Source organism: Schistocerca piceifrons, chromosome 4 (assembly GCF_021461385.2).
Source record: "Schistocerca piceifrons isolate TAMUIC-IGC-003096 chromosome 4, iqSchPice1.1, whole genome shotgun sequence".
NCBI lineage: Eukaryota > Metazoa > Arthropoda > Insecta > Orthoptera > Acrididae > Schistocerca > Schistocerca piceifrons.
The window spans coordinates 543,517,417-543,542,725 of NC_060141.1; the positions used below are offsets into that span (position 1 = coordinate 543,517,417).

Sequence of the window (25,309 nt, forward strand, 5' to 3'; positions counted from 1 at the left end):
TCTACCCAGGGCGGGGACTTACGCGTTACCCCGTCACCGGCTACGCGTGCGAACGCGTGGGTCGGCCTTCAGGCACGCACAGGGAGGAAGGAAGAAGAGAAAAAAGAAGAGAGAGAGGGAGAAAGAGGAGAGACTGTCTCAAACGCCGAGGCGGAGACCAGAGAAGGCAAGGAGAAGAAGGCAATGAGAAAGCAAGGGGAAGAAGGCAATAAGAAGGCAAGGAGAAGAAGGCAATGAGAAGGCAAGGAGAAGAAGGCAATGAGAAGGCAAGGAGAAGAAGGCAATGAGAAGGCAAGGAGAAGGCAAGGGAAAGAGTAAGGAAGACAGTGAGGTGGAGAAGAGCAAAGAAAGGAACCAACAAAAGGAAGGAAGAAACGAGAAGTGAAAAAACCAAAAGGACCACGATGATAGGTCGTGGAACCGTCCGTCTCCGGACGCAGGCGCGAACTACCCCCGTGAGGGGGATGGGCTCCTTTTAGTCGCCTCTTACGACAGGCAGGAATACCGCGGGCCTATTCTAATCCCCGGACCCGCAGGGGGGTATAAATAACTAAAAGTGACATTACCTATAACAAATTGTAATGAGTCATCCTTATCTTTTGATGTTAGCATACAAATGTGGGCGAAAGGCACAAAGGTGTTGATTAGATTAGATTAGTACTTGTTCCATGGATCATGAATACGACACTTCGTAATGATGTGGAACATGTCAGGTTAATAAAAGGTGTCTATACAAGATATTACATTAGACAAAATATTACACGACACTTTTTTTTTATTGGTGGTTGGGAAATTACCCACTTACTATACCCAAAAAGTCATCTAATGAGTAGGAGTTGCCATTAAGAAATTCTTTTAATTTCCTTTTAAATGCTGGATTATACAGACCCATTTCTAGTTATGAATTGGCAAAGGATTACATTCATTGAGAATTATCATCAAGCATTCCAGCAGAAGGTCACTAAGGTACACCAGCTAAAAGGGTGTCACTTATGGAACAGCAGTTGGACAGATCAAGTTTTTAAGTGTGGTATAATGTCGCCCTTCGGTCCACAAAGGTATGTCAAGACCAGTTATATCTATTTGGTGACAGCAATGTTGCAAAAAGCGCATTAACTGAGAAAGTTTTGCCTCATTGCCAAAATGGTCTTTACACGTTACTGTAGTGAATTTCATTTTGGAGGAATAATAGTTGGGTCCACAATGTAATTTTATTTGAGGAATTCGAGTGGGTTATGTTGAAGCCATGCACGACAACCTTAAAGTGTATTGTTAAAGGTGAGCTGGTTATAGTTAATGTAAAGAATACGCCCAGCCTAACAACATACAGAGTGTTAGTTATATCCGTTAGTAGGGTTATGCTACCACGTTTGCGTGTTATTAACGCTAACCACCATATATTACAGTGTTCCTTTGCGAAGGAGGAAATGGACATGGAGAAGGATTACAAGTCCTTTGACATGCCAGACATGTAAAATGTATCATCGAAGGAGGAAGAGGAGGAGGAGGAGGAGGAGGAGGAGGAGGGGGGCAAGGCATCACAAATGGAAATCATAGAGATGTAGGAATGTCAAATTTACTTTTTCTGTGTTTGGACGATTGTGCAAATGGAAGACAGAGTTCATTTATACATTCAGTGTTGAAATTGTTTATGGGAAAAGGAAGCAACAATGGATAAATTTTTATTTAGGAAGTCATAGCACAAATGGGTCATTCCATGTCAAATCAACCAATTGTACTACATGATTTGAATGAATTTTTTTCAGGTAATGTATCCACTAACACTAGTTTAAATTTGAGATTTCAAATTTTTCAGGTCTTTGGTTTTTTAGTTTCAAGGGTTTAAAAATAAAAAAACCTCTGTTTTTGATCAATCGATGATTGTTTGAATACTGTAGCTCAAATACTATACAACCTAGAGAGCTCAAAATTGCACCATTGTTTTCCTCTATAAATTCCCTTCAATTTGATATGTAACATGACTATGCTACCTAAATCTGAAAATTTTAAACTATTCCAAAAAAACATGTTTTGAAACTTCCAAAATACGTACCCTTGGATTTCTTTATAAAAATTATATGTGTTGTCCAGTCTAACTGACTACATGCATGCAATATTTCAAGATGGGATCTCAATGGGTTCTTGTATAAAATAATATTTTACTATTGCAATACACACTAGTCAGGTGAAAAGCAGACTATTTCTAGGCTATGTATACTAAGGTAGGACTATGTAATTCTAACAAACAAATTATTTTATTTGCCTTTTATGCAACATTACCCTCTTATTGTTTGTTAATTCATTATATGATATAGTATTGTTTTAATTTAATGTTCATGATTCTTTTAACTATGCATCAGAAGGAAGTGAACACATTTTAATTGGTAATATACATGCTACAAGTTAAAATTTTGAATAAAGCCACTCACCTTCATCCTTAGTTGTAAATGGCAGAGATTGTCTTTTTATTGGTTTTCCAGTGTTATTTGTAATCATTTACAACAAGTTCCTTATATTAGAAATTGGCATATAAGTAATTTCACTTGGGAAAAAGATTAACTTGTTGATATCTGCATGGATAGAACTGTATTTCTAATACCAATTGGTATTTACAAAGTTAATACACATGGTATCTATACAACTAAGTGTTTAGTGGGGGTAGGTGTAACATAATTTAAACGTGCTTCTTTTATGGTCTGTTAAGATATTTTTCCAAAGAAAGAGAAGACAACTTCATTTCTTTAGCACTTAAAGGGTAGGTTCTTCCTGTAGCTGTTGCTGGATTCGCTGTTTGCAAAAGAGTATTTCCTGGGACATCTAATGTATCTCTTGGTTGTTGATAGTAAAAAGACTGGGCTGGACCCTTTGAGTGTAAAAAATTTATTCAGTACATGTCATTGTATTTTTCTTCAATGCACCCTAGCCACCATGAGTCGTCGTATGCTACTGTCACAAAACCAGCAGTAATATTTTCCATATGTGACAGTATTATTTGGTTCAGTGTTGTCACATATTCAAGAGACTCATCCAGACTAAAATGATAAGGCTTGACAGTAATTTGACTCTCTGTGCAGGGTTTATATGAGTGAAACTTTTGTATTCCCACATTCGCTTCGAGTCACTGAACCGAGGAACTAAGTATTCTTTGGTCAGTTCATAGTCCTCTGTTGTGCAATATTCAAAGTCAATGTTTTTTATGTTTTCCATGGCAAATACATGAAGTGATTTGGGTGTTAAGATTTGTTGGTCATATGGCCTTTGTAAGCTGGCTTTAGCAGCTAGCTACATAACAGTTCCGCCAAGGCCATCGCATGTGCTCTTGCCATGGGATATTGCAAAGAACTCCCACTCTGTCTCAACTTCAAAATCAGTTTTATGCAAACACAAATTAAGGAAGTGTTTCTTATTTTTATATTGTGCAGCGCTGCATCAGAAACGTAAGTAATCTTTTTAAGTGCAAAAGGCAAGTTTTGGTTTATGATTTCTAGCAGTTTTTTCTGGAATACATAGAAAGTGACTGCATTATGTTTCAGGCAATCTGATATGAAGACATACTGCAGATGTTTTAGTTTTCCCTCCCATTTATAATATATGATGAAAGGATGCAGTGTAGCTTCCCCGTTACATCAAGGTGGCCATAAGTGGGGTAGTGGCCAAAACTAGAGCCTTGACCCTATACGAAAATCTTACATTTTTTTAATAATAAAAAGTGAATGCCATACAAAATCGTAAGATTCTTAAGTTATTATTTTTTATATATTTTATTCTCGCATTAAAATATCATTTAATGAATTAACAAACAATAAAAGGGTAATGTTGCATAAAAAGCCTAACATAATAATTTAAGCCCATTGACATCCCATCTTGAAATTTTGCATGCATGTAGACAGACTGGACAACACATATAATTTTTATAAAAAAATTCCGAGGGTACGTATTTTGGAAATTTCAAAAAATGTTTTTTTGGAATAGTTTAAAATTTTCAAATTTAGGTAGCATAGTCATGTTACATATCAAATTGAAGTGAATTTATAGAGGAAAACAATGGTGGAAGTTTGAGCTCTCTAGGTTGTATAGTTTTTTAGCTACAGCATTTTAAAGCAATCATCGATTGATCAAAAACGGAGGTTTATTTTTTATTTTTAAACCCTCAAAACTCAAAAACCAAAGGTCAGAAAAATTTGAAATTTCAAATTTTGAACTATTGTTAGTGGGTACATTGGCTGAAAAAAAAAATTCATCCAAATCTGAGATATCAAGGTTCAGACTGTTAGTTGATTTGAGAGGAATGACCCAAATATTATTAAACCAAAATATATTCTTTATTTTATATACAGGTATTCATAAATTATTGAACAGTCATAATAAGCATAAGAGCAAATTATAGAGTCTGATGTTCGAAAATTATATCTAACTGCACAAAACATTTCTCAATACCTACCAGGTAAATATTTGAAGCAGACTGTAACGAATAAAAAAGATTAACACAATATGGACTTCGAGACAGAGCCAATGCATTTCTTTCGGTAACAACTGTAACAGAGAAAACTAGTTAATTCTTAACAAAATACAAAAATATTTAAAACAGTCATAAATGTTTCATATTCTAGTGATATAGAACACAAAAAATAATTTAGTTTGATGATGCTATTTTGATAATCAGTCCAGTTTATTGCTCTTTTACAGCTATTCATCAAACTTAATGGTGATGATAAAGTACATTTTAACAGAAGCTTACAGTGGTCAACAAGATTTGAATAAAACGAGTAAAAAATTTAAAAATAAACAGCAGTTAATGTTCTTAGACTGTCACACCCACATCTGGGGCAGAAAGGGGAGGGGACGTAGAGTGGGAGGGGGAAGGTGAAGGGGAGGGGGATGGGTTGGAAAAACAGGTGTACACAGATACAGAAGATGCAAAGTACAATGCGAGATGGAGAACAAGTATGCCAAATGGAGCCTTGATTAACACACATGGATAGCACATGCATCAACATCCGTCTCAAGCCATGAGCAATTCTTGCCATTCACTGTGAATATTTTGTACCGATTGTTATTTATTCATTAAATCGCACACCAGAGACCCCATTTAAAAGGAGAATCTACAGGATGTGGAATGAATGAAGGTATACATCAACAGAAGTCAAGCAAACCATATAAAATCTGTATATGGTTGGTGGCTGGCTGGTTGGTTGGATGGGTGATTAAAGGGACCAAACTATTAGGTCATCAGTCCTTCTTCCCCCACCCCCTCCAACAGATAGGTCTACATGACTGTTCATCAGAGATGGCCTACCGCACAAAACCAAGGGGAAGAAAACCTCAAGGCCTACCTAAGGTCGACAAAGGCTAGATAAGGGATAAAAAAGAGGCGAGGGAGACATAGGTAGGAAGGCAGGCCAGGTAACCCATCTAGGGAGCAATCGGAAGCCCCGAAAAACCCAGAGTGCAGTGAGAGAACATACACCACCCACCACTTACCACAGGTACCCCACTCAGAAATTGACTAGGAAAGACTAGCAACAAGGACAGGGCAAGAGAACCATAGTTAGACAAAAGAATAAGTTGAACAGGCCATGCGAGAGAGGGGGAGGAAGAGTGTAAGAGCAGGTAGGGTGGACCACTGAGCCCAGACAGCTGCAGTCTGATCTGGCAGGGGAAGCAACAGAGTATTCTGCCAACCTCTCATTGGGCTAATAAGGTTAAGAGGTCCTCTCTTCAAGAGAGAGTGGTAAAAACCACCCTTCATGAATAAAATGAACAACTGAGTCAGCTGCTACGGCATCGTCTCCTAACACCAAGGGTAGCAAGTCAGGAAGATTAAGAGTCTGTTGCAGGGCAGCTAGATTGAGAAACCCAAAATGTGAACCACTGTCAAATTGGAACCATAATGACAGTAGGGTGGTTCCTTGGGACTAGCAGAAAAACATTCCTTGTGTGCAATGCCATATCCAGTGAGAGAGGTGGTCAATGCCATCCTGATATTTAGCATTTTCAAGTAATTTTTATTGCTATGGGGAAGAAACAAGCCATTCTCCTAATTGCTGCTTTAATATTGGACTGAACTGGGTACAATAGGTTTTATTTGCTGTGAAATTGTTCATAATATCTTCTTTTCCTCTCCATCTATCAGCTTGTGCAACATAAACCAGAAACAGGTTTATGTTTGGAATTCTGTCTGTCAAAAAGTGTCATTCCACGTCAAGTGTCTGAGAGGTCACAGCTCAATCATCATCAATTTTGTTGAAAATTGTACATACTGTACCTAAGGAACATGAATGAACATCTGTCAAGTTTCAGATCCATCTGCAACCTGTAGTTACTAGAGCTGTTTTTAATAATGGCACTTCCTGTGTAACTAAAAAAGAAGTTTGGGTAGCCTGACCTAATGGAACTCGACTCCTGCAACTTTGCAGTTCTGATGCGATTTCTTGCAAAGAACAATAAACTAAAATAAATGAGAATTACAAAGCAATGCCCATGGCACGAACTCTCTTCAAACTTGCTGCAAAATTTTCTTACATCAAATTTTTCCATATTTTAACAAAGAACAGGTTGCGAGTAAAAGGCATTGTAAATATGATCATTATCCTTTGGACTGCCTGTCACTAAATTTGTGACTCATGAATTTCCCTACAAAAGTATTTGCTGTGTTATCCACCTCCACAGATACAAAAATACAAAAAGGTATCATATTCTGCCTATATCTGACACCCTCCTATATAAAAATTGACACTGTTGATTTTATAATATTTGACACCATTTAAAACAGCACAGTTAAGTCTATCAGAAACAACTACTTTCATTTTGATGTTGTTTCAGTTAAAATGCAAAATTTGGGTAAAATTTTAGTGTTTTATCAGTTTTTTAATTTAATGGACAATGAATGTTCACTCTGCAATAGTGTGTGCACAGTTTGAAACTTCCTGGCTGATTAATACTGTGTGCTGGGCTGGAACTTGAACCTAGATCCTTTGCCATTTTACAATCAAGTGCTCTACTGATTAAGCTAACCAGGCACGGCTCAAAAGCTCACCCACACGGCTTTACTTCTGTCAGTATCTCATCACTTATCTTCCAGGATATTTTATCACCTATGTTCTACTGACAAATCTGCTTTAACTGAACATGTTCTGGAGAACAGCCACTGAATCAAATCTGATGACACCTTTGTTGAGCTCACACTCATGGCTTCTGGGACAGTGCAGTTCGAGAAGTCATTGAAATTAAAATTGCTGGCAATACTTAAAAGACACAGCTGTCTACAACTGAGCATGATGTAGGTCCCAAGGCACATTAGCCTAAATTTAAACATTACTGAACTACTATTTTCTTCAATCCTTTTGATGCAACTACTGTTAAAATTAATCTTCTTTTTCTACCACTTCTAAGCTAAAATGGAATAAAAGAAGTTGACCAGTAGAAATGATTTTAGGCTACACTTAAGACTGACTTCACTATGTCACAGACAGTTTACATTATCGACAAAATGATCAAAAATTTCTGTTGATGCATACTGAACTTATTTCTGAGCTACTGATGGTACTTTAATAATGAGTAATAAAGGTTGATACCACTAAACTTCTAAAATTGTGGGGGGTTATGACAAATTCCATTGTTGTATATATGGAAATCTCAAGGTAATTCCAATTCTTATTGATCATGCATATATAAAAAAAAAGAAAAAAATTCAAGATGACTGCAGGTTAACACCACATATTATTACTGCTGGCTTTTGAGCAATCAACCCTTTCTTTCTAAGTGATGAGTTACCACAGTACATTATTCCACAAGACATAACTGAGTGGAAATAAGCAAAATACATTACAAGGTTGATGATTTTTTAAGACTAACAATTACATGAAGAGCAAAAACACTTAACTTAATTCTTTGAGCAGCTCAGTAATATTAATATGTTTCTTTGAATGGGGAGTCAACATATGCCCATGTGAGGCATTCCCACTACCACCAGTGATGTCTCAGTTGACAACTAGAGCATACACTGAGGTGACAAAGGTCACGGGGTAGCAATATGCACAAATACGTATAGAAGTTGTACCACGTACACAAGGTATAAAAGGGCAGGGCACTGGCAGAACTGTCATTTTCATTTTCACTCAAGTGATTCATATGAAAAGATCTCCAATGTGACTACGGTTGCACAATGGGAATTAACAGACTCAGAACGTGGAATGGTAGTTGGTGTCAGACACATGGGCCATTCCATTTAGGGAATCATTAGCGAACTGTATGTTCCAAGATCCACAGTGTCAAGAGAGCGAGTAGAATACCAAATTTCAGCCATTACCTCTCACCACAGACAATACAGATAGACAGCCTTCACTTAACGACCAAGAGCGCCTCAAGCAGAAGTAAATGTAAGTGCCACTCCTGCCAGCCTCAGCCACTCAGATCAGCACGGTAAACAGACATTAGTGGATAGGAAGAAGAATGGCTCAAGTGGTTGCAACAGTTCAAGGCACATTTACTAGTTCACAATATACCAGTTACTGTGAATCTTCCTTATCTATTAACAATGATAGGAAAAGTGCAGTGTTCCGCATCATTCAAAAACTTTTTCCTAACGCCACTCCGAGTGAACTTGATTGTGACCAGGTTGTACAGTCACTAACAAACTATTATGACCAAAAAGTGAATGTGGTAGCAGCTAGGTATTAATTCTTCAACTGCAGAAAACAGTCATAACAAACTTATCACGAGTGGGTAATAGATTTGCAAAGTATGACAATGAAATGCAAATTCCAATGTACTTGCAGTGCTTTATAGTCAGACATTATGTTGCATGATGCGATCGTGTACAATGTACCTGACGTCAAACTCAGAGAAAAAAATCTTGAAAACAGTCCAAACCATCATTTCAGCAGGTAGTGCAAATACTAGGCCAGTACGATTCCGGTGCCTTGTCAGCTCATACATTTGAGCAGCCAGCTATATGCCAGGAAGAGTCCTTTGTTCGTGATCACTCTATCCTGCACCGGTGGCATGCATTAGCCATGCCGAGTAAACAACCTTCTATGCCACATATGCAGTTCGCTAAACAGGCAGCTACACATGCTATCAGAATTCGGTCTTGCCCCAAGTGTTAGTCACGGCACAAATGCCAGGACTGCCCATCTCGACAAGCTCAGTGTTACGCTTGTGGTAGGAAAGGACATGTGCGATCCATATGCTTGCAACGGAACAAACATAAGAATTTGACCCACTCACAAAAATCTAGTCACAAGGTCCAACTTTGTGCCCACACTCCTACATCTCCCGCTGTGGTCACGCGCCCTACACAACAATGTTCCATTGCTTTTAGGGAGGGAGGGAGGGGGGGGGGGATGTTCTGAGATAACTACTCGCGCTGGAACGAAGACAAAGAATGCAAGACCAGAGAAGGCGGTGAAAGGGTGTTGGCCAATGGTGCATGGAATAGGACCGCACCACAACAGGAATGCCCTCAAGCCGAAGTGAATATAAGCACCACTCCTGCCACAGGGTGTATACACAGACAAGAAAACAAATTCCCGGATTTCCCGGTTAAAAATACACTTTCTCCCGGATGAAAACACACTTTTCCCATGTTAAGTGACAGTGTATTTTTCCTCGGAACTGTAAAACTTATCAGTTCTTTGAATGGTTATGGTTTTATACACTGGCGTAGAATTTCCCAGCCCTTTACAAAATGAAACTCAGGAAAAAAGACCACAAATTACACCAAAAACCTCATGTTACTTCCCGAAGCATTGAAATCAGGATTGTGATGCGCTTTCATAATCAAGTCATAGTTCATGTCAGGTGATCTTGCAAGCAGAGCATAGGACACGTGACGTGGTCAGCCAATAGCAATGTTACTGTCAAGCAGCGCATGCATACGAATAAGAATAGTTAATGTTTTAAATTAATATACTTAGTGTTGCTACAAGAAAAGCAAAACTTTCACATATAATATTGGTCTCTAAGATTAGTAAGCTGCAAGAGAAAATAAGCTTTCATATATAATGTTGATCTTTTTTGCATGTGTTATATTTTAAGATACGTCACCCAAATGTGCCAGTAAACTATTTAATAATGACATAAATGTCTGATCTTAGGGGCTCGAAATTTTTCTATATGGCTGTCCTCAAAGAGCTGATTTTTAATGAGAATCAAACGCTCTGCGATTTAAGAGATTCATCGTACATTCTGGCACATAGATTGTCTTGCGTAAAAGGAAATTTACTTTGAAAGTCACTCTTAAACAACCATTTGCAATATTTTCCCGTGACCTGTTAGAAATAGGTTCGTTTCAGCAGTTGCCAGGGAGCGCCAGATGATAGGCGTCACTGCACTTGCACAGCTATGACGACGCAGGAAGCCCATGTGTTTGTACATGTAAAACATTACAAGATCTTACATTATATCATAAAAGAAACAAGACATCATAGGATACTCCACGAGCATCGTAATTTTGTGAACCATACTAAAATGCATAAATTGACTTAAAGTGCACATTCGTATGTCCAGATTCGGATGTATATTTTCTTTGAGTACCAATACTGCATTATCTCATGTTTGGTTCTCTATTATGGCATAATAACGCATGTGCTAGAAGATGAAAACATGCACTTTTGAAATGCAGTGAACAGTTGAAACCAGCCAATAGTGTGGAATTAAACACTTCACTACAAATAAATTGACAGCCTCTGCAGAAAAGATTAATAAAAGCCAAATTTCTTCAGCAAATTGACAAAAATAACTTCATTGTTCTACAAGGCGATTAATGCTCGAGTGTCAGATAGGTGGAAATAAAATAAAATCTGAAACTAATAACATATTTTAGCCTTCCGTAATTATGTGAATGTGTTATAATCACTTGATAGCTCCCAGCCACATAAATCTGTTTTGTTTTCATTTGACATGAGAGCAATAAACTGAGAGGCAACAGAAAAATTACTAAACATAAACACAGGGCACATAGAGACTATCCACCTTCCCTCTACAATTCAAGACTGCTCTGTGCTTGGACTGCCCTGTGTGTCAGCCCCTGATCAATGACATTTCCGAACTGTGGTGCTGCCCCCTCCCTCGAGCGTTTGAGGTAGGACAAGAAAAATTTTAAAAAATAGACTTTTCAAAAATATGTTCATTGTGTAGTGCACATCTTTCTGAAGATTGATATATGTATAAAACATATGTGTTCGCAGAACTGTAAGACATGTTACTTGGTCTTAAGTGTACCAAAGCCCAGTGCCACACCTCTTCACACGGCATCGCAGTCACTGTATTTCACTCTGTGGGGTTAAAAGGTGTATTATTTTGTAATTGATGTCATCAAACTATATTCAGGATGGTGGAAATTAAAATGCCACATGATGCCTCTCCTGCTCCCGGTCGACCAGTTTGACATCTAGCCCCTCTAACAAAAAAACTCTCAATTAATATTGGATGGGATTATTTGTAAGCGGGAAAACAAGAAATCTTCAGAAAATTTGCACCCTTTATTGCCTATTAGCTAATAACTTGTTTTCTAGGGTGACATAAAATTAAGTATTTGCTACATAAATCAGTAAAGACAAGAGACAAGAAAGACAGTACACATTTCTTCAATCCTCAAGTCCTAGCATTTTTTTCTCTCTAGTTTTGCTGCAACTTTACATGGCAGCTATTACTTCACCAAAGTTCATCAAATATTTTGCTACATGAAAAAGTGAAATGTCGTTATCTAATACTGAAGAAGCTGTTAAAACAAAAAGTATCCAAAACTGGTATTGTTTCTTCATCTGATTACAGGTATTTTGTCACTATCTGCTAGATGAAATGAAATAGGCCTGTCTAATATTGCAGCAATTGTAACACACACCAAATAAATGAGACTCTTTGGCACAAATTGTCATTTTTATAACACGATAGAACATAATTCACGAAGTATCAATACTAGATGCCTATTAGGCCTACTACAAGCAAAGAGCTTTATGTTAGGAAATAGTTACACATCTCATTCATACGCTCCAGCTTCTCAAGCATGAGATTGAAAAGTAGTAGTACGAAATTTTTATATTAATTCGGAATCGCCATATTCTTCCATAATTTGTGTGATGTCCGTGTTTCTTCTCCTTCTTCATTCTAACAAACACTCTTGTCATCATTAATTCTGTAACTATTTCTGCCAGTATCAAAACTTATTCTCCAGTTAACTTCGTTCACCCTGCCACAATCAACGCTTTAGTTAGCCCCCCCATTTATTCTCTCATTAGGTGTTATTATGTGTTCTTAGATCGCATTTTCCACGCTACTTCAAGAACAGAACTTAAGCGGCTGTTACCAGGGACTGTACAACTGGCCCTTACTAGCGTAGTGGTCTGGCTAAAACATTTTCTGTGGTAGCCTGAATTTATGGATTTTGCTAGTAATTATAACAATGCTAATCATTCGCAAACCCAGTCAACCACATAAACAAACAGCGATCAGCATTCACCCATTCGGCTTTATTCCGCTCAGCTCATATAGCCCCATCTACTTCTGTCTTTAGGAAAGTATTTCTAGATGCAATGGGGTTTTCCCTGGCAGAAACATGATGTACACAATGCACACATTCAAAAATCAACTTAGGATGCATTCAGAAATTAACTCAGAATACATTCAAAAATGTTCAAAAACCAGCAGGGATGCGTTTCAAAACCATATGAATAATCGATAGACAAACATGCGCTGGATGCTAGGCACTTTGTGAAACAAGATTTTTTTTCCTCAAGAATATGAATTGCCTGTCAGAATGCACAATGGACACGAATGGATGCATGCGATCAGACAGGATGCTTACGTACATGTCACCTGTCACAGTTGTATCTAGACATATTAGGCATCCCATATCACTCCAACTGCACATGCCTCACACTAAAACAGTGTCTCCACTAGCTTGAACAATCCCCTACTGACATGCAGGGCCCATGGATTCATGGGGTGTCTCCATACCCGTACACTTATATCTGCTCGACACAATTTGAAACGTGACTAGCCCGACCAGGCAACATGTTTCCAGTCATCAACAGTCCAATGTCAGTGTTGGTGGGCCCAAGTGAGGCATAAAGCTTTGTGTCATGCAGTCTTCAAGGGTACATGAGTGGGCCTTCGGCTCTGTAAGCCCATATTGATGATGTTTCATTGAATGGTTCGCACACTGAGACTTGTTGATAGTCCAGTATTGAAATCTGCACCAATTTGCAGAAGAGTTGAAGTTCTGTCATGTTAAACGATTCTCTTCAGTCGTCATCGGTCCCGTTCTTCCAGGATCTTTTACCGGCTGAAGCAATGTCGGAGTTTTGATGTTTTACCAGATTCCTGATACTCATGGTAAACTCGTGAAATGTTTGTACGCAAAAATCCCCACTTCATCGCTACCTCAGAGATGCTGTATCCCACTGCTCGTGTGTCGACTATAACACAACGTTCAGACTCACTTAAATTTAGATAACCTGCCATTGTAGCTGCAGTAACCGATCTACCAACTGTACCATACACTTGATGTCTTATAGAGGCGTTGCTGAGCACAGTGCCATATTCTGACTGTTCACGTATCTCTGAATTCAAATACACATGTCTGTAACAGTTTCTTTGGTGCTCAGTGTATTTTGTTCCTGACTCTCCTGATTTGTAATTCTTTTCCACTGAAGTTGACTACGTAATAGCTGAAATCTAGATCTGTTGTAATAGAACGACAGATTTCGTGATCAATTGCTGTTCTTTCCTCCACTGTCTACAGGCAATGCTGTTCTTTCCTCCTTGTCTAGAGGCAAATATATTACTGCAAAAAAAAAAAAAAAAGTGCATATTTAGGGCATACAATCTTAAATGCAGGCACTTCCCTTCTAAGAGGCTGAAGAGTATTCAGCAGATGCCTTTTCCACCTTCATTCGAAGGACTACACAGGTTCATTGGAATGCTGAATTACTATTGACATCATTTGTCTCACTTGGATAAGGAACAAGGGCCACTCAACATATTGCCGAGCGATACACACACATCGGGCATTAGAAAAGTACAATGGACCCCAGAAGCTGAGGCAGACTTTCACAATTTTAAAACGGCACCATCTAAAGCTGTACTACTAGCTCACCATACTGTGCATGCTCCCCGAACACTGATGGTAGACACTAGCCAGACGGCAGTCAGTAGCACTTTGCAGCAATATGTGACCAACAGATGATAAACACTTGCGTTCTCGATAAATCTGAGCAGCAACAGAAGTGGAGCACTATCAACAGAGAACTATTCACCATAGTGCCAGAAGTTCCATGCGGCTTTTCACGGATAATGCTGTAGTATACAGTGAAGTTGCAGCATTAGAAAATTGCAGCAAAATGCAGGAAGATCTGCAACAGATAGGCACTTGGTGCAGGGAGTGGCAACTGACCCTTAACATAGACAAACGTAATGTATTGCGAATAAACAGAAAGAAGAATACTTTATTGTATGATTATATGATAGCGGAACAAACACTGGTAGCAGTTACTGCTGTAAAATATCTGTTAGTATGCATACAGAATGATTGGAAGTGGAATGATCATATAAAATTAATTGTTGGTAAGGCGAGTGCCAGGTTAAGATTCATTGGGAGAGTCCTTAGAAAATGTAGTCCATCAACAAAGGAGGTGGCTTACAAAACACTCGTTTGACCTATACTTTAGTATTGCTTATCAGTGTGGGATCCGTACCAGGTCGGGTTGACAGAGGAGATAGCGAAGATCCAAAGAAGAGCGGCATGTTTCGTCACAGGATTATTTGGTAAGCTTGATAGCGTTACGGAGATGCTGAGCAAACTCAAGTGGCAGACTCTGCAAGAGAGGCGCTCTGCATCGCGGTGTAGCTTGCTGTCCAGGTTTCAAGAGGGTGTGTTTCTGGATGAGGTATCGAATATATTGCTCCCCCAACTTATACCTCCCGAGGCGATCACAAATGTGAAATTAGAGAGATTCGAGTGCGCATGGAGGCTTTCCGGCAGTCGTTCTTCCCACGAACCATATGTAACTGGAACAGGAAAGGGAGGTAATGACAATGGCACGTAAAGTGCCCTCCGTCACACACTGTCGGGTGGCTTGTGGAGTATAAATGTAGATGTAGATCTACCTGGCCGTCAAGCATTTCAAATCTTTCATCGAATGTCAACACTTCACAATATTCACATACCAGAATTTTTCAACACATGAAAGACCCCCCCCCCCCCCCCCACTCACTCTGCCATTGCAGACACACTCAGTTTATAGTGCAATTTACAACTGACATACAGTACATATCAGGCATAGGTATTGTGGCAGATGGCCTTTCCCACCATTGTCCTAGTTTAAGTGTTACTAACTGGACTGTCATGGTTACAAAACAGGAAGATGATGGTTCCCTTCAACATGTCCTCAAAAAGCACTGGTATACAGCTCTACAACTTAAGCGCATGCTCTTCAGGGCACACGACGGGGAATTTGGTGAGATACAACTGGAGGATGATGGCGGCTGCTTTTCCCTGAAATCTGGTGGCATAAAATTTTTGTTGTCAGCACTATCTTACTCACTGATATCAGAGCCTCTGCCAAGCTGGTAGCTGGAAAAGCAGACAGGCCATGGATAGACAGAGAGATTGTCTTGCCTGGACCCATGCATGCAGGAGTTGCCAAAGCAGCAAAATAGCCAGGCACACATAGGCGCCAGCTCAGTACTTTCCCACACCAACAGCAAGATTTGCCCACATTCATGCAGACATTGTAGGAGCACTGCTTTACTCTGGTGGATATTGCTATCTTTTAACAATCATTGACCATATCAAGTGATGGCCAGAAGTGGTACCTATTCGAAATGTTTCTGCTGAATCAGTGGCCAAGGTATTGGTGCAGCCGGGATTTGTAAGGTTCCGCATATATTGCCAGACAATTACGACTGACAGGCCAACACTCCGAAGGGCAGCTGTTTGAAGAATTGTTCCAGTTCTGTGGCAACACTTCACAATATTCACATACCATAACTTTTCAACACATGAAAGACACCCCCCCCCCCCCCACTCACTCTGCCAATGCAGACATGCTCAGTTTATAGTGCAATTTACAACTGACATACAATACGTATCAGGCACAGATGTTGTGGCAGATGCATGTGTTTCAAACAAATAGCTATCATCCCGCCAGCAACAGTATGGTAGTACGAATGCATCACACTTTAAAGGCGGCTTTTAAGATGTGGTGATTTGTCATGGTTTGGTGCCTTGCTGCTAGCACTGTTGGGGTTATGCATTGCAGTTAAAGTAGACAGATACTGTCTGCCTTCACAGACCGTATACAGGTACCTGGCGACCTGATCACACCTACATCACTACTTTCACCACCACCCCCACCACCACCCCCACCACCACCACCACCACCACCACCACCACCAGAGATTTCTACCAATTTTGTAGAATCACTGCGTTCACACATGCAACATCTCGTGCTGCTCAGTCTGGTTAAGTAAGGCAAATAGAAAATTCTCACCCACAAGGACTTGCAAAGCTGTCAGTTCATGTGGCTCAAAGACAATTCTGTTAGGTTGCCGATCTCAGCGCTCCCTACTCCGGGCCCTTTAGAGTCATTTCTAGGAGAGGAAACATGTTCGTCATTGACAAGAACAGCAGACAGGACATGATTTCGATAGAGCGGCTGAAGCTCGAACATACAGACAATGGAAAGCTCCTCAATTTCAGTCCTCCACAACCACTGGATTCAAAGGCACTGGGTCTGACAACAAATGTCTCCAAGCTTAAGCAGATGCCACCTCCTCCAAACCCTACACCAGTTTTTACATACTCTGGTAGGCTAGTGAGATGCATGTTCCCACAGACAACAGGGGGCTTCCAGTTTCGCGACAAGGGACAAGGACACCTCGACAAGATACTTACCCAATTCAGTAGATTTAGCATTCTTACCAATGGCCAGCTGCTTGCTCGGTCCACGTAAGAACACACGCAGAGGTGAGAGACAGAATATGATTGCAAACTGGCTTTGTCACTACACTCTCCATACACTTCTGATGCAAGTCGCCAAGATAGTTCCCAGCTGTGTTCTGCCCAGACGGCTAACTGTAACACAGCTGGTCCTTGCTGCCCCCCCCCCCTCAAAAAAAACACCACACCTGAGGGGGGGGCAAGAAGAAAGTGAGGTGTGCACCATTTCAAGTCATCATTTTGGCATGACAAGGCCTTCACCTCTCTCTCTCTCTCTCTCTCTCTCTCTCTCTCTCTCTCTCTCTCTCTTTAAAGAAAAAGGGGGAGTTCATGTGCGACATCGACAGACATTGTGTTATCACCTGTAAGAGTGTGAACATTATTGTGGACTCAAGTACACTTTATGTTACTGTGAATGGTGCATGTGACAAGATGATATTGTAATAGTGAGTGTGTATACTTGAATGCAATAAATCTGTATTTTGTATTACTTTTTTTGTGTTTTATTAAGGGGAAGTAATAACATATCCTATACACTTATTACAGGGGGCGTATCTTTTCTTTTTTTAATTTGTGAAACTCATGTTGTTGCAAATTACAGTAGCTGCATGGCCTTACACATTTTATTGGTTTCAAAATATGTGACCTGCTGTCAGCTACCATATTTCTTTTCTTTATGAAGATGAGACACAATCAACAGTAAGTGGTATGCCTGCCCAAATAGTTAACTCTGATGCATTATGTTATGTTCAGTGTAATACTCTAACCTGTCATTTCTCTCAAGCCACTTAGTCTTTACAATCCATAATCCTAACAGTGTGCTGACACTTCTGGCACTAAAACCAAAGCAAGGTATTACAAATATAAAACACCACTTTCACTGTATAAAACCAGACTCAATGTCATAAGGTAAAATGGTCAACGAAACATGTAAGTATGAATGTAGATTTCTACATTCATACATTTAGTGACAATGTACAAGGGACATTTCATAAATAATGCACACGATAGTTTTACAGAGGACAAAGACAATGAGAATTACTTCAAATGTAGCTGGGAGCTTGAGGAAAAAGCACGTGTTCTTGTTTTTTCATTGTGTACTCCAACACAAAATTGGCAAGAGGCAGGAATTGGACCCTGCAAGTGTCTCAATGCAAGACCTGTCCCATACATCTTCCCACCACCTACTCCAGTCCGTCACAAACATCACTTATCCCATCACAGCCACTGTTACCTGTGAAACGAGTCATGTGATCTACAAGCTAAGCTGCAACCACTGTGCTGCATTCTATGTGGGATTGACAACAAACAAGCTGTCTGTCCACATGAATAGCCACCAACAAACTGCGGCCAAGAAACAAGAGGACCACACTTTTGCCGAGCACACTGCCAAATATGACTTTCTTCTTTTCAATGGCTGCTTCACAGCCTGTGCCATATGAATCCTTCCCACCAACAACAGTTTTTCTGAATTGCGCAGGTAGGAGATTTCCCTGCAATATATCCTACATTCTCATAACCCTCCTGATCTCAACATTTATTAGACATTGTCCTCACCCATCCAGCCCCTTCCCTGTTCCCATTCCAGCACTACACAGCTCTCATTCCACCATCACACCCAGTCTTTTTAATTCTCTCCTTTTCCACTACCCCCACCCTCTCCCTCCCCACCTCTTCCCTGCCCTCCATCTAACCTCCCAACTGCACATATGTGCCCTACCCTCTCTCCACCTTGTCCCTGTGTGTTCCCCAGCAGCACTTCTCTGACCCGCACCCCTACCCTACTTTCCCTCCCCCTCCCCGCCCCAGCCACCTCCATACCCCAACTCAGTTGCCACTCCCATCAAGCACTGGTGCTGCTGCTCACAGTGTGGCCTCAGTTGCCAGACACTGCAGTCATATGTGTGTGTGTGTGTGTGTGTGTGTGTGTGTGTGTGTGTTTTGTCTATTTCTGACGAAGGCCTTACTGGCCGAAAGCTTTATTTGTGACAGTCTTTTTGTTGTGCCTATTTGCGACTCAGCATCTCTGTTAGCCTGATACCTTCACTTTCAATGTATGCAGGAACTAAAGTCATTTGCCTTCGATCAGCTGTGTTACACGTTATAGTATCAGGTGACCCTGGAAGTGAGTACTGGTACCCCAGTGTTCTTTAGTGAGGTACAGAAGTGGTGGTTGTCATTTGTGGATGCTGTATTCAACTGTGCAATACAATATGACATCTTAATGCAATGCAAGTTGCAAAGACAGTCAGTCTGACCCAAGAAGGATGGACTTTCCGTCGCATTGCTGCAGATACCAATGTCTCTCCATCTGTTGTCCACAGATTATGGTCACTACAGGGAGACAGGTCACTATGCAAGACAAGTTGGCCAAATTATAGACTAATATCCTTAACACAGTTTTGCTGCAAACATCTTTAACATATGCTGCAGGCAGGCAACCACTTGACACCCTTCTGATCTCAGTTGCCTGTCTGCAGGCGTCTAGGACTACTTCAAAGGTTTTCTCTGAAAATGCATATTTTTAAAAGTCTTGATAAATGCAGGCAGGTGCCACTGACTGCTTTACCAACATGGCAGGAAAAAGGGCAACGGGGGGGGGGGGGGGGGGGGGGGGGGGGGGGGGAGTGTAGTGTCGTAGTGTCTTAGGGGACCCTTTGCCATTGTATTCATGAATGTGTTAATGTCGCACCCCTCCATGATCAAGCCACGTTCGTTGAATGATTTTGAATGGTCCCCAGTGGTTCTAACGCGTACATGAGAGCAAAAATTGCGGTTGCACTGCACTCCAAAGGGGTTAGGTCACATTCAATGGAGAAGCAACCCCACAGTGTCCAAGTACATCTGAAGAGTACAGGTGGTGGCAGCAGTGTCGAACATTGTCAAGAACATCGTCCTGTTGCTCATCACACTGAGAACTGTTGTTTTCGACCACAAAATGTGCAGGAGTCAGTGCCCCCCCCCCCCCCCCAAGGATAGGGGTGGTTTCACTCACGCCCTTAATGCCACCAGCTAAGGGCTTTCTGAGAAGTGGCATGCCTGAAATCTTTTCCTCGGTCGCCCATAACAAAGCCATGTGGTTTCAACATTGGTAGTCACTGTGCTGAAGTGTCAAAAGTGGTGAAATGTGGGTAAGAGGGGGTGTGATGACCTTCCCATCATGTGACACATCTACAGTGATGTTGGACAGAATTGTGGTGAAACCTCGTGCCAATGTAACATCATTTTCCCACCTTATGTGTCACATGAACTTCTGAGTTCTGCCCCCTCCCCCTTTTTTTGCATGTGTCGGCACCTTTTCTTTAAAGTGTCGTTAAGCCCAAGGGTGACTTCACAGAGCGCCACACTTTTGCTCCGTTACAGAGGAAGGTTGCAGCCACCTTTGAGCCAAATTTCAAACTTACATGTGACAATAGGAGTCATTTACCGGGTATCAAAAAAGTGGTCCTTTGTGTTGCGCTGTGTCACGCACTTGATTATTTAACCCTATTCCACACGTTGGGAAACTGTGCTGGTAACAGCATAGCACTCTCACTGAGTGATAGGTGCCGCTCATTTTTTGCTCGAGAGTTGTTGTATATTATAGGAATCTTTCAACATAGCTTTTATCCACCTTAACTCGCAGCTGTGTTTGACTCTTAGAACAATGTAAAGAATTATTTATCTTTATTCTTGCATAATCAGGAATTACACCTAATTGGATTCGGCGATGTCAATGGTAGAGGGCAGCTGGATGCCATTCCTGTCACTCAAATGTAAACATTTCTTGTTGAAGTCAGTTTTAATCATGTTCCCAAGATCTTTAGCTTTCAGTTTCAGAAAGACAAAACTTCTCCACAATGCTTTCTATGACAGTGTCGTAAAAAGTGATTGTGTCATAAATTTTATACTGTAGAGCCCCGTTTAGCCAATTTCCAAGGGACTGAAAAATTACGAATTCGGTTTAACAGAGTTTGAATTAATGAGCTAAAAAAAAAAAAAATACAACATTGAGTTCACTTGTTCTCTTGTTGAGGGTTCCAATGAGTGAGGGTGCTATATTTTCATGATCTCTAAGAAAAAAGAGAAATAACTACACTGTATGTGTACAACAGTATTTCTGACATTTGTTTAATTGCAGAAGTGTGTGTATATATTGTTAAATGATTGTCATAATTATTTTCCAAAGAACACAATTACATACACATTGTGGAACAATATTGTACCTATTGAATTACTGTGTTATGTAATACAACAATTGATAATTTGTTTTTTAATACACTAGGATTTAATCAGAAAACATGTAGTCTACAACAAACCTTATCCATTACGTATTTTACTTCCATATACATTAATTTGAAACAGAATCATTAACTATTGTTTGTCAGACTGTTGGTTGTAATATTATGGCACTCCACAAAGATACCAGTCCAGAGCAGCGTGAAATGCAACGGAGACAACTGAAGGGGCTGCAAATCTCTCAAGAATAACAACTGTAATTGCAACTTCAGCAACAGGTGGCAGTGTCATATTTTCATATTCCTGCATCATCGGCCGAACTAACGACTGGCTCTCCAGCAGGACAGATGTCATCCATTCTTCCCTAATTATGATTCAAGAGAGCACATATCAAAGCTGTAACCACATTAAGACTAATTACAGATGTTACATAATCAATTACCCCTTCAGTTTCAAAAGCGTTATTGGTTGCTGTCCAGGATTTCCTAGAAGGGTTAGATATGGTGTCTGTTGTAACTTCACCCCAAGCAGCAGATATGTTACAGATAGCTTGCAGTACATTCAAACGTGGAACTGTTTCTTGCAGTTCAGTTACACAGCTTTAACAAGTCAACATTCATAATTACACTTCACTGAGGCAATTATTCCTTGATCCAATGGTTGCAGACCACTCGGGGTGTTACCTGATAAAAAGACAATTTCTAGGTACATAAGTTCCAAGTTATCGAACTGTTGTACCAAGCAATGGTCCAAATCTAGCAAAATATTTCTCTTCCTTGCAGACATTTGTTGCTGAACCTTCAAGAGCGAGCTACAAAAGATAGATTTGGTCGTCCTACCTTTATTGTTGATCTCGTAGTGGTAGGGCAGATTGAGTAGGTTGCCATTTTTTAAACAATGTGGGTTTTTGTATTTTTCAATCACTAATGGTATGATGTCTCAGAATGATCTGAATTACAACCTGAGACCATTTTCAGTCTCTCCTTGCTGAGCTTTCATCCATGATATTTTTAACCCTTGACATATAGTGTTTTTCCAGACACCAAGTTGCAGGAAATGCCAGCTTCATGCTTATTCAACACATCTCTTGGGTGATACAAATGAGAGAGCTTGGATTGAAATTCCCATGCCCACTCATTGGCATCTTCCTCTTTTACTCTATGTGCCTCCCCATGGACACTTACAGCACTTACTTTATGCCTTTTCAGAAAACACCATAGCCAGCTCTCAGGACACTCAAACCTAGAAATTCTCTTTTCTGGGCAATTTAAGGAGCCTTTCCTTGAAGCATGGGGGCAGACAATGAAGTTTGCTGTAAGTGCATATGTTGTAACCATTCAAATAGCAACTCCTCCACTTCCTCACGTTTGGCTGGCCTCATGCACTTGCTATTGCCACTAAATGGAGAGCTTGCCAGAATTGCCTCCATTTTCTGTCTTGAACCTATTATCAATGAGAGTAGTAGCATTCTACAACATGTGTTTTCAGCTTCTCTCCACTGTCGACAATATGTAGAATTTGCTCCTTTTGTTCTAGTGCCAAATAATTCTAAGTTCATTTCTGTCTCAGCACCATATTGCAAGTAATGGAGCAAACGGAAAGACAGTAAGACAATACAGTAATTTACTGAGAAAAAATATGCGAAATGCATAAGGGATAACATCATAGTGCACAGCACTACATATACATACATACTTATTCTGTTTAGACGAAGACTAAGATATGGAATATATAACGTGTATGTAATATAAATTATACAAAATTTAGTTTTAGTGGTAGATTTTTGTAATGTCATTCAGCAGAAACTGAACAGCTACTGCGAGTTAGCTTTAACATAACTAGGTTTTTTCCTTCTGTAATTCCCTGATCAACATAAACAAAAATTGCAGAACAATGAAGACTTCCAGCTGTACCTTTGCTCAAGACATAAATAGTAATATACATTCTAATTTCATTTACACTATTTATTAACTCATTTTAACAAGTTTGGGCTTCATAACACATGTGCATAATTTTTGGGAACTTTTTACTTCCTTCCACATCTCATTTATAATTTTCTGTTTATTTTACAACATCAACAGTAACAACCAAATTACAGTCACCTGGGTGAAAAATTTTAATTCACTATTGTTCCTTTAAAATGTAAATACATTTAGAAAGATGCTGAGGTACATGGAATTTTTAGTAGTGTTATACTTTGTTGCACATTAAGAACACTGTTCAGTGGGTATTTTGACATAAGTAATATTAAAAGTAAATTGACTGAGGGACAAAGATGAGAAGTAACACCAATAGAACATTTAAAAAGACACAATAGATGAGAAATAACTGAAAGAAGATGAACAAGCTTTTGGGAGTGGTGGGGATGGAAGGGATAGTAGTGATAAATGGGTGTATCGAATGTAACAGGAGAATAGAAGAAAGGCGAACAGACAATTTAGGAAGAGAGACTGATCACAAAGGATGAAGAGAAAGTCTACATACCTTGGCCAACCATATTCTTGTTTATAATTTCTGATTTGTTCACAACTTTTATAGCATACATTTTGTCAGGGTTTGACTTTTTACAACCCAAGAAAACTTTCCTGGAAAAAAAAAATTGCATTGATGACATTAGAACCAGTGTATAAAATATATGTCTCCAAACCTTCAGCAAAAATGTCAAGTACATTCTAAGTTACTGAATTTAAACAGCAAACAAGGGAAAGCACTGCATTTTAATCATGCAAAATCAAATGTTTATACAGAAAACAAGCCAAAAAATCTTGACAATATTTGTTTGATATTCTATTTAGCTGCTTGGACTTATTTTACACTGGGGTGAACCAGACCTTAAAGCTCATAGTTCTAAGTAAAAATCTGTTCTCTGTTGTTGTATCAATTGGTACATTAGAGAGCACTACTGTTATTTTAGTGCATGAAGAATTTCAAATATTTTATATTTGTTCCTGGACATTCAGATTAGAAAGATGATGTTATGGTCTACAAGGAATTCATTTGCACAGAACAGGTGGAGGAACAATCTAAAAGCACATGCCTAAAAAGGAAAAATAATTACTTATTTCATAGACCACAAAATACACAAAAATGTAATGTGGAATACACAAAGCAACACTACACTATAAACTGGAAATACCACAGTACCATAAATGAATCATTACAGAACAGCTCTAAACAATATTCACCACATCCTCAGTAAGATACACAAGGCCAGAAGCAACACAAACTGATTATTTCCAGCAAACACTTTGTGTCAGCTGTACAGTGTCATATTCTAAATTAACAGAAAAAAATGCATGCTGGTAACTGTAGCTTTGTGGCACTCTCATCACAATAAAGGCGACAAGTTCCCTGCATTTCATCCCAAATCAAAACCTTAATTGTTGGCGAAGTATGTTAGTGATTCATTGGCTGTTTGTGAGAATAATGTTGGAAGAGTTGGCACTAGTTTGTTAGTGAGTTACTTCAATGTTGGCAGTTGATAGCACTAGATTCATTTTTGGGTTCGAAATTATTGGTGAAGTGCGTTGCTTTGTAGTTAGAAATTTGATTTTATGTTTTGTTTTTTGTTAACTGTGGATATGACAACTACAGTATGCGCCACTTCAGCCACCCTATCTGGTGCTAATAATGATTAAAAAGGTTAGTTCTCATACCATTGTTAATAAAATTAGCTATTGGACTTTATACACGAAACACAGTTTCTAACACTTATCATGAAAACAATCATATAATGAGATTTCATTAATGAATAAGCACACCAGATAATAGCACAATGCTGAACATACCATAAATGTAATTGCAAACAGAGCTGAAGGCTCATTAATACACTTCGCTTATCATAAAAACACATTGTACCGGGAGCAATCAGTAATTGCCAATGGGGAGAGGGAGAGGGAGAGGGAGAGGGAGAGAGAGAGAGAGAGAGAGAGAGAGAGAGAGAGAGAGAGAGAGAGAGAGTTGTTCAGCCAAATTGCTATTTATTTTTATGACATGCAATGAATCAGTGAATGGATGCTGTAAGTAGCCCGCAATCCCCACATTGATAAGCAAAAAAGTTTCTCTAGATGACAGCTGCTCGAAGCAAAGCACATTTTACTTAGATTCTAAACAACTTAGTTCATGGGTAGATTCTGCCATGTGGCAATG

The 25,309-nt window shown here is 39.6% G+C and overlaps 1 protein-coding gene across 4 annotated transcripts in view; it reads right to left on the reverse strand.

Moving 5' to 3' along the window:
* Positions 1-25,309, reverse strand: part of LOC124796418 (serine/threonine-protein kinase greatwall) — a 138,833-nt gene that overhangs the window by 70,699 nt on the left and 42,825 nt on the right. For 3 of the 4 annotated variants that reach the window (XM_047260596.1, XM_047260595.1, XM_047260597.1), the window contains 2 exons: positions 23,645-23,745; positions 4,442-4,533 (listed from right to left, as the gene is read on the reverse strand). In XM_047260596.1, the coding sequence (XP_047116552.1) occupies positions 4,442-4,533; positions 23,645-23,745 (193 nt within the window). The remainder of the gene's footprint in view (positions 1-4,441; positions 4,534-23,644; positions 23,746-25,309) is intronic. The other variant, XM_047260598.1, reaches the window with a different exon arrangement.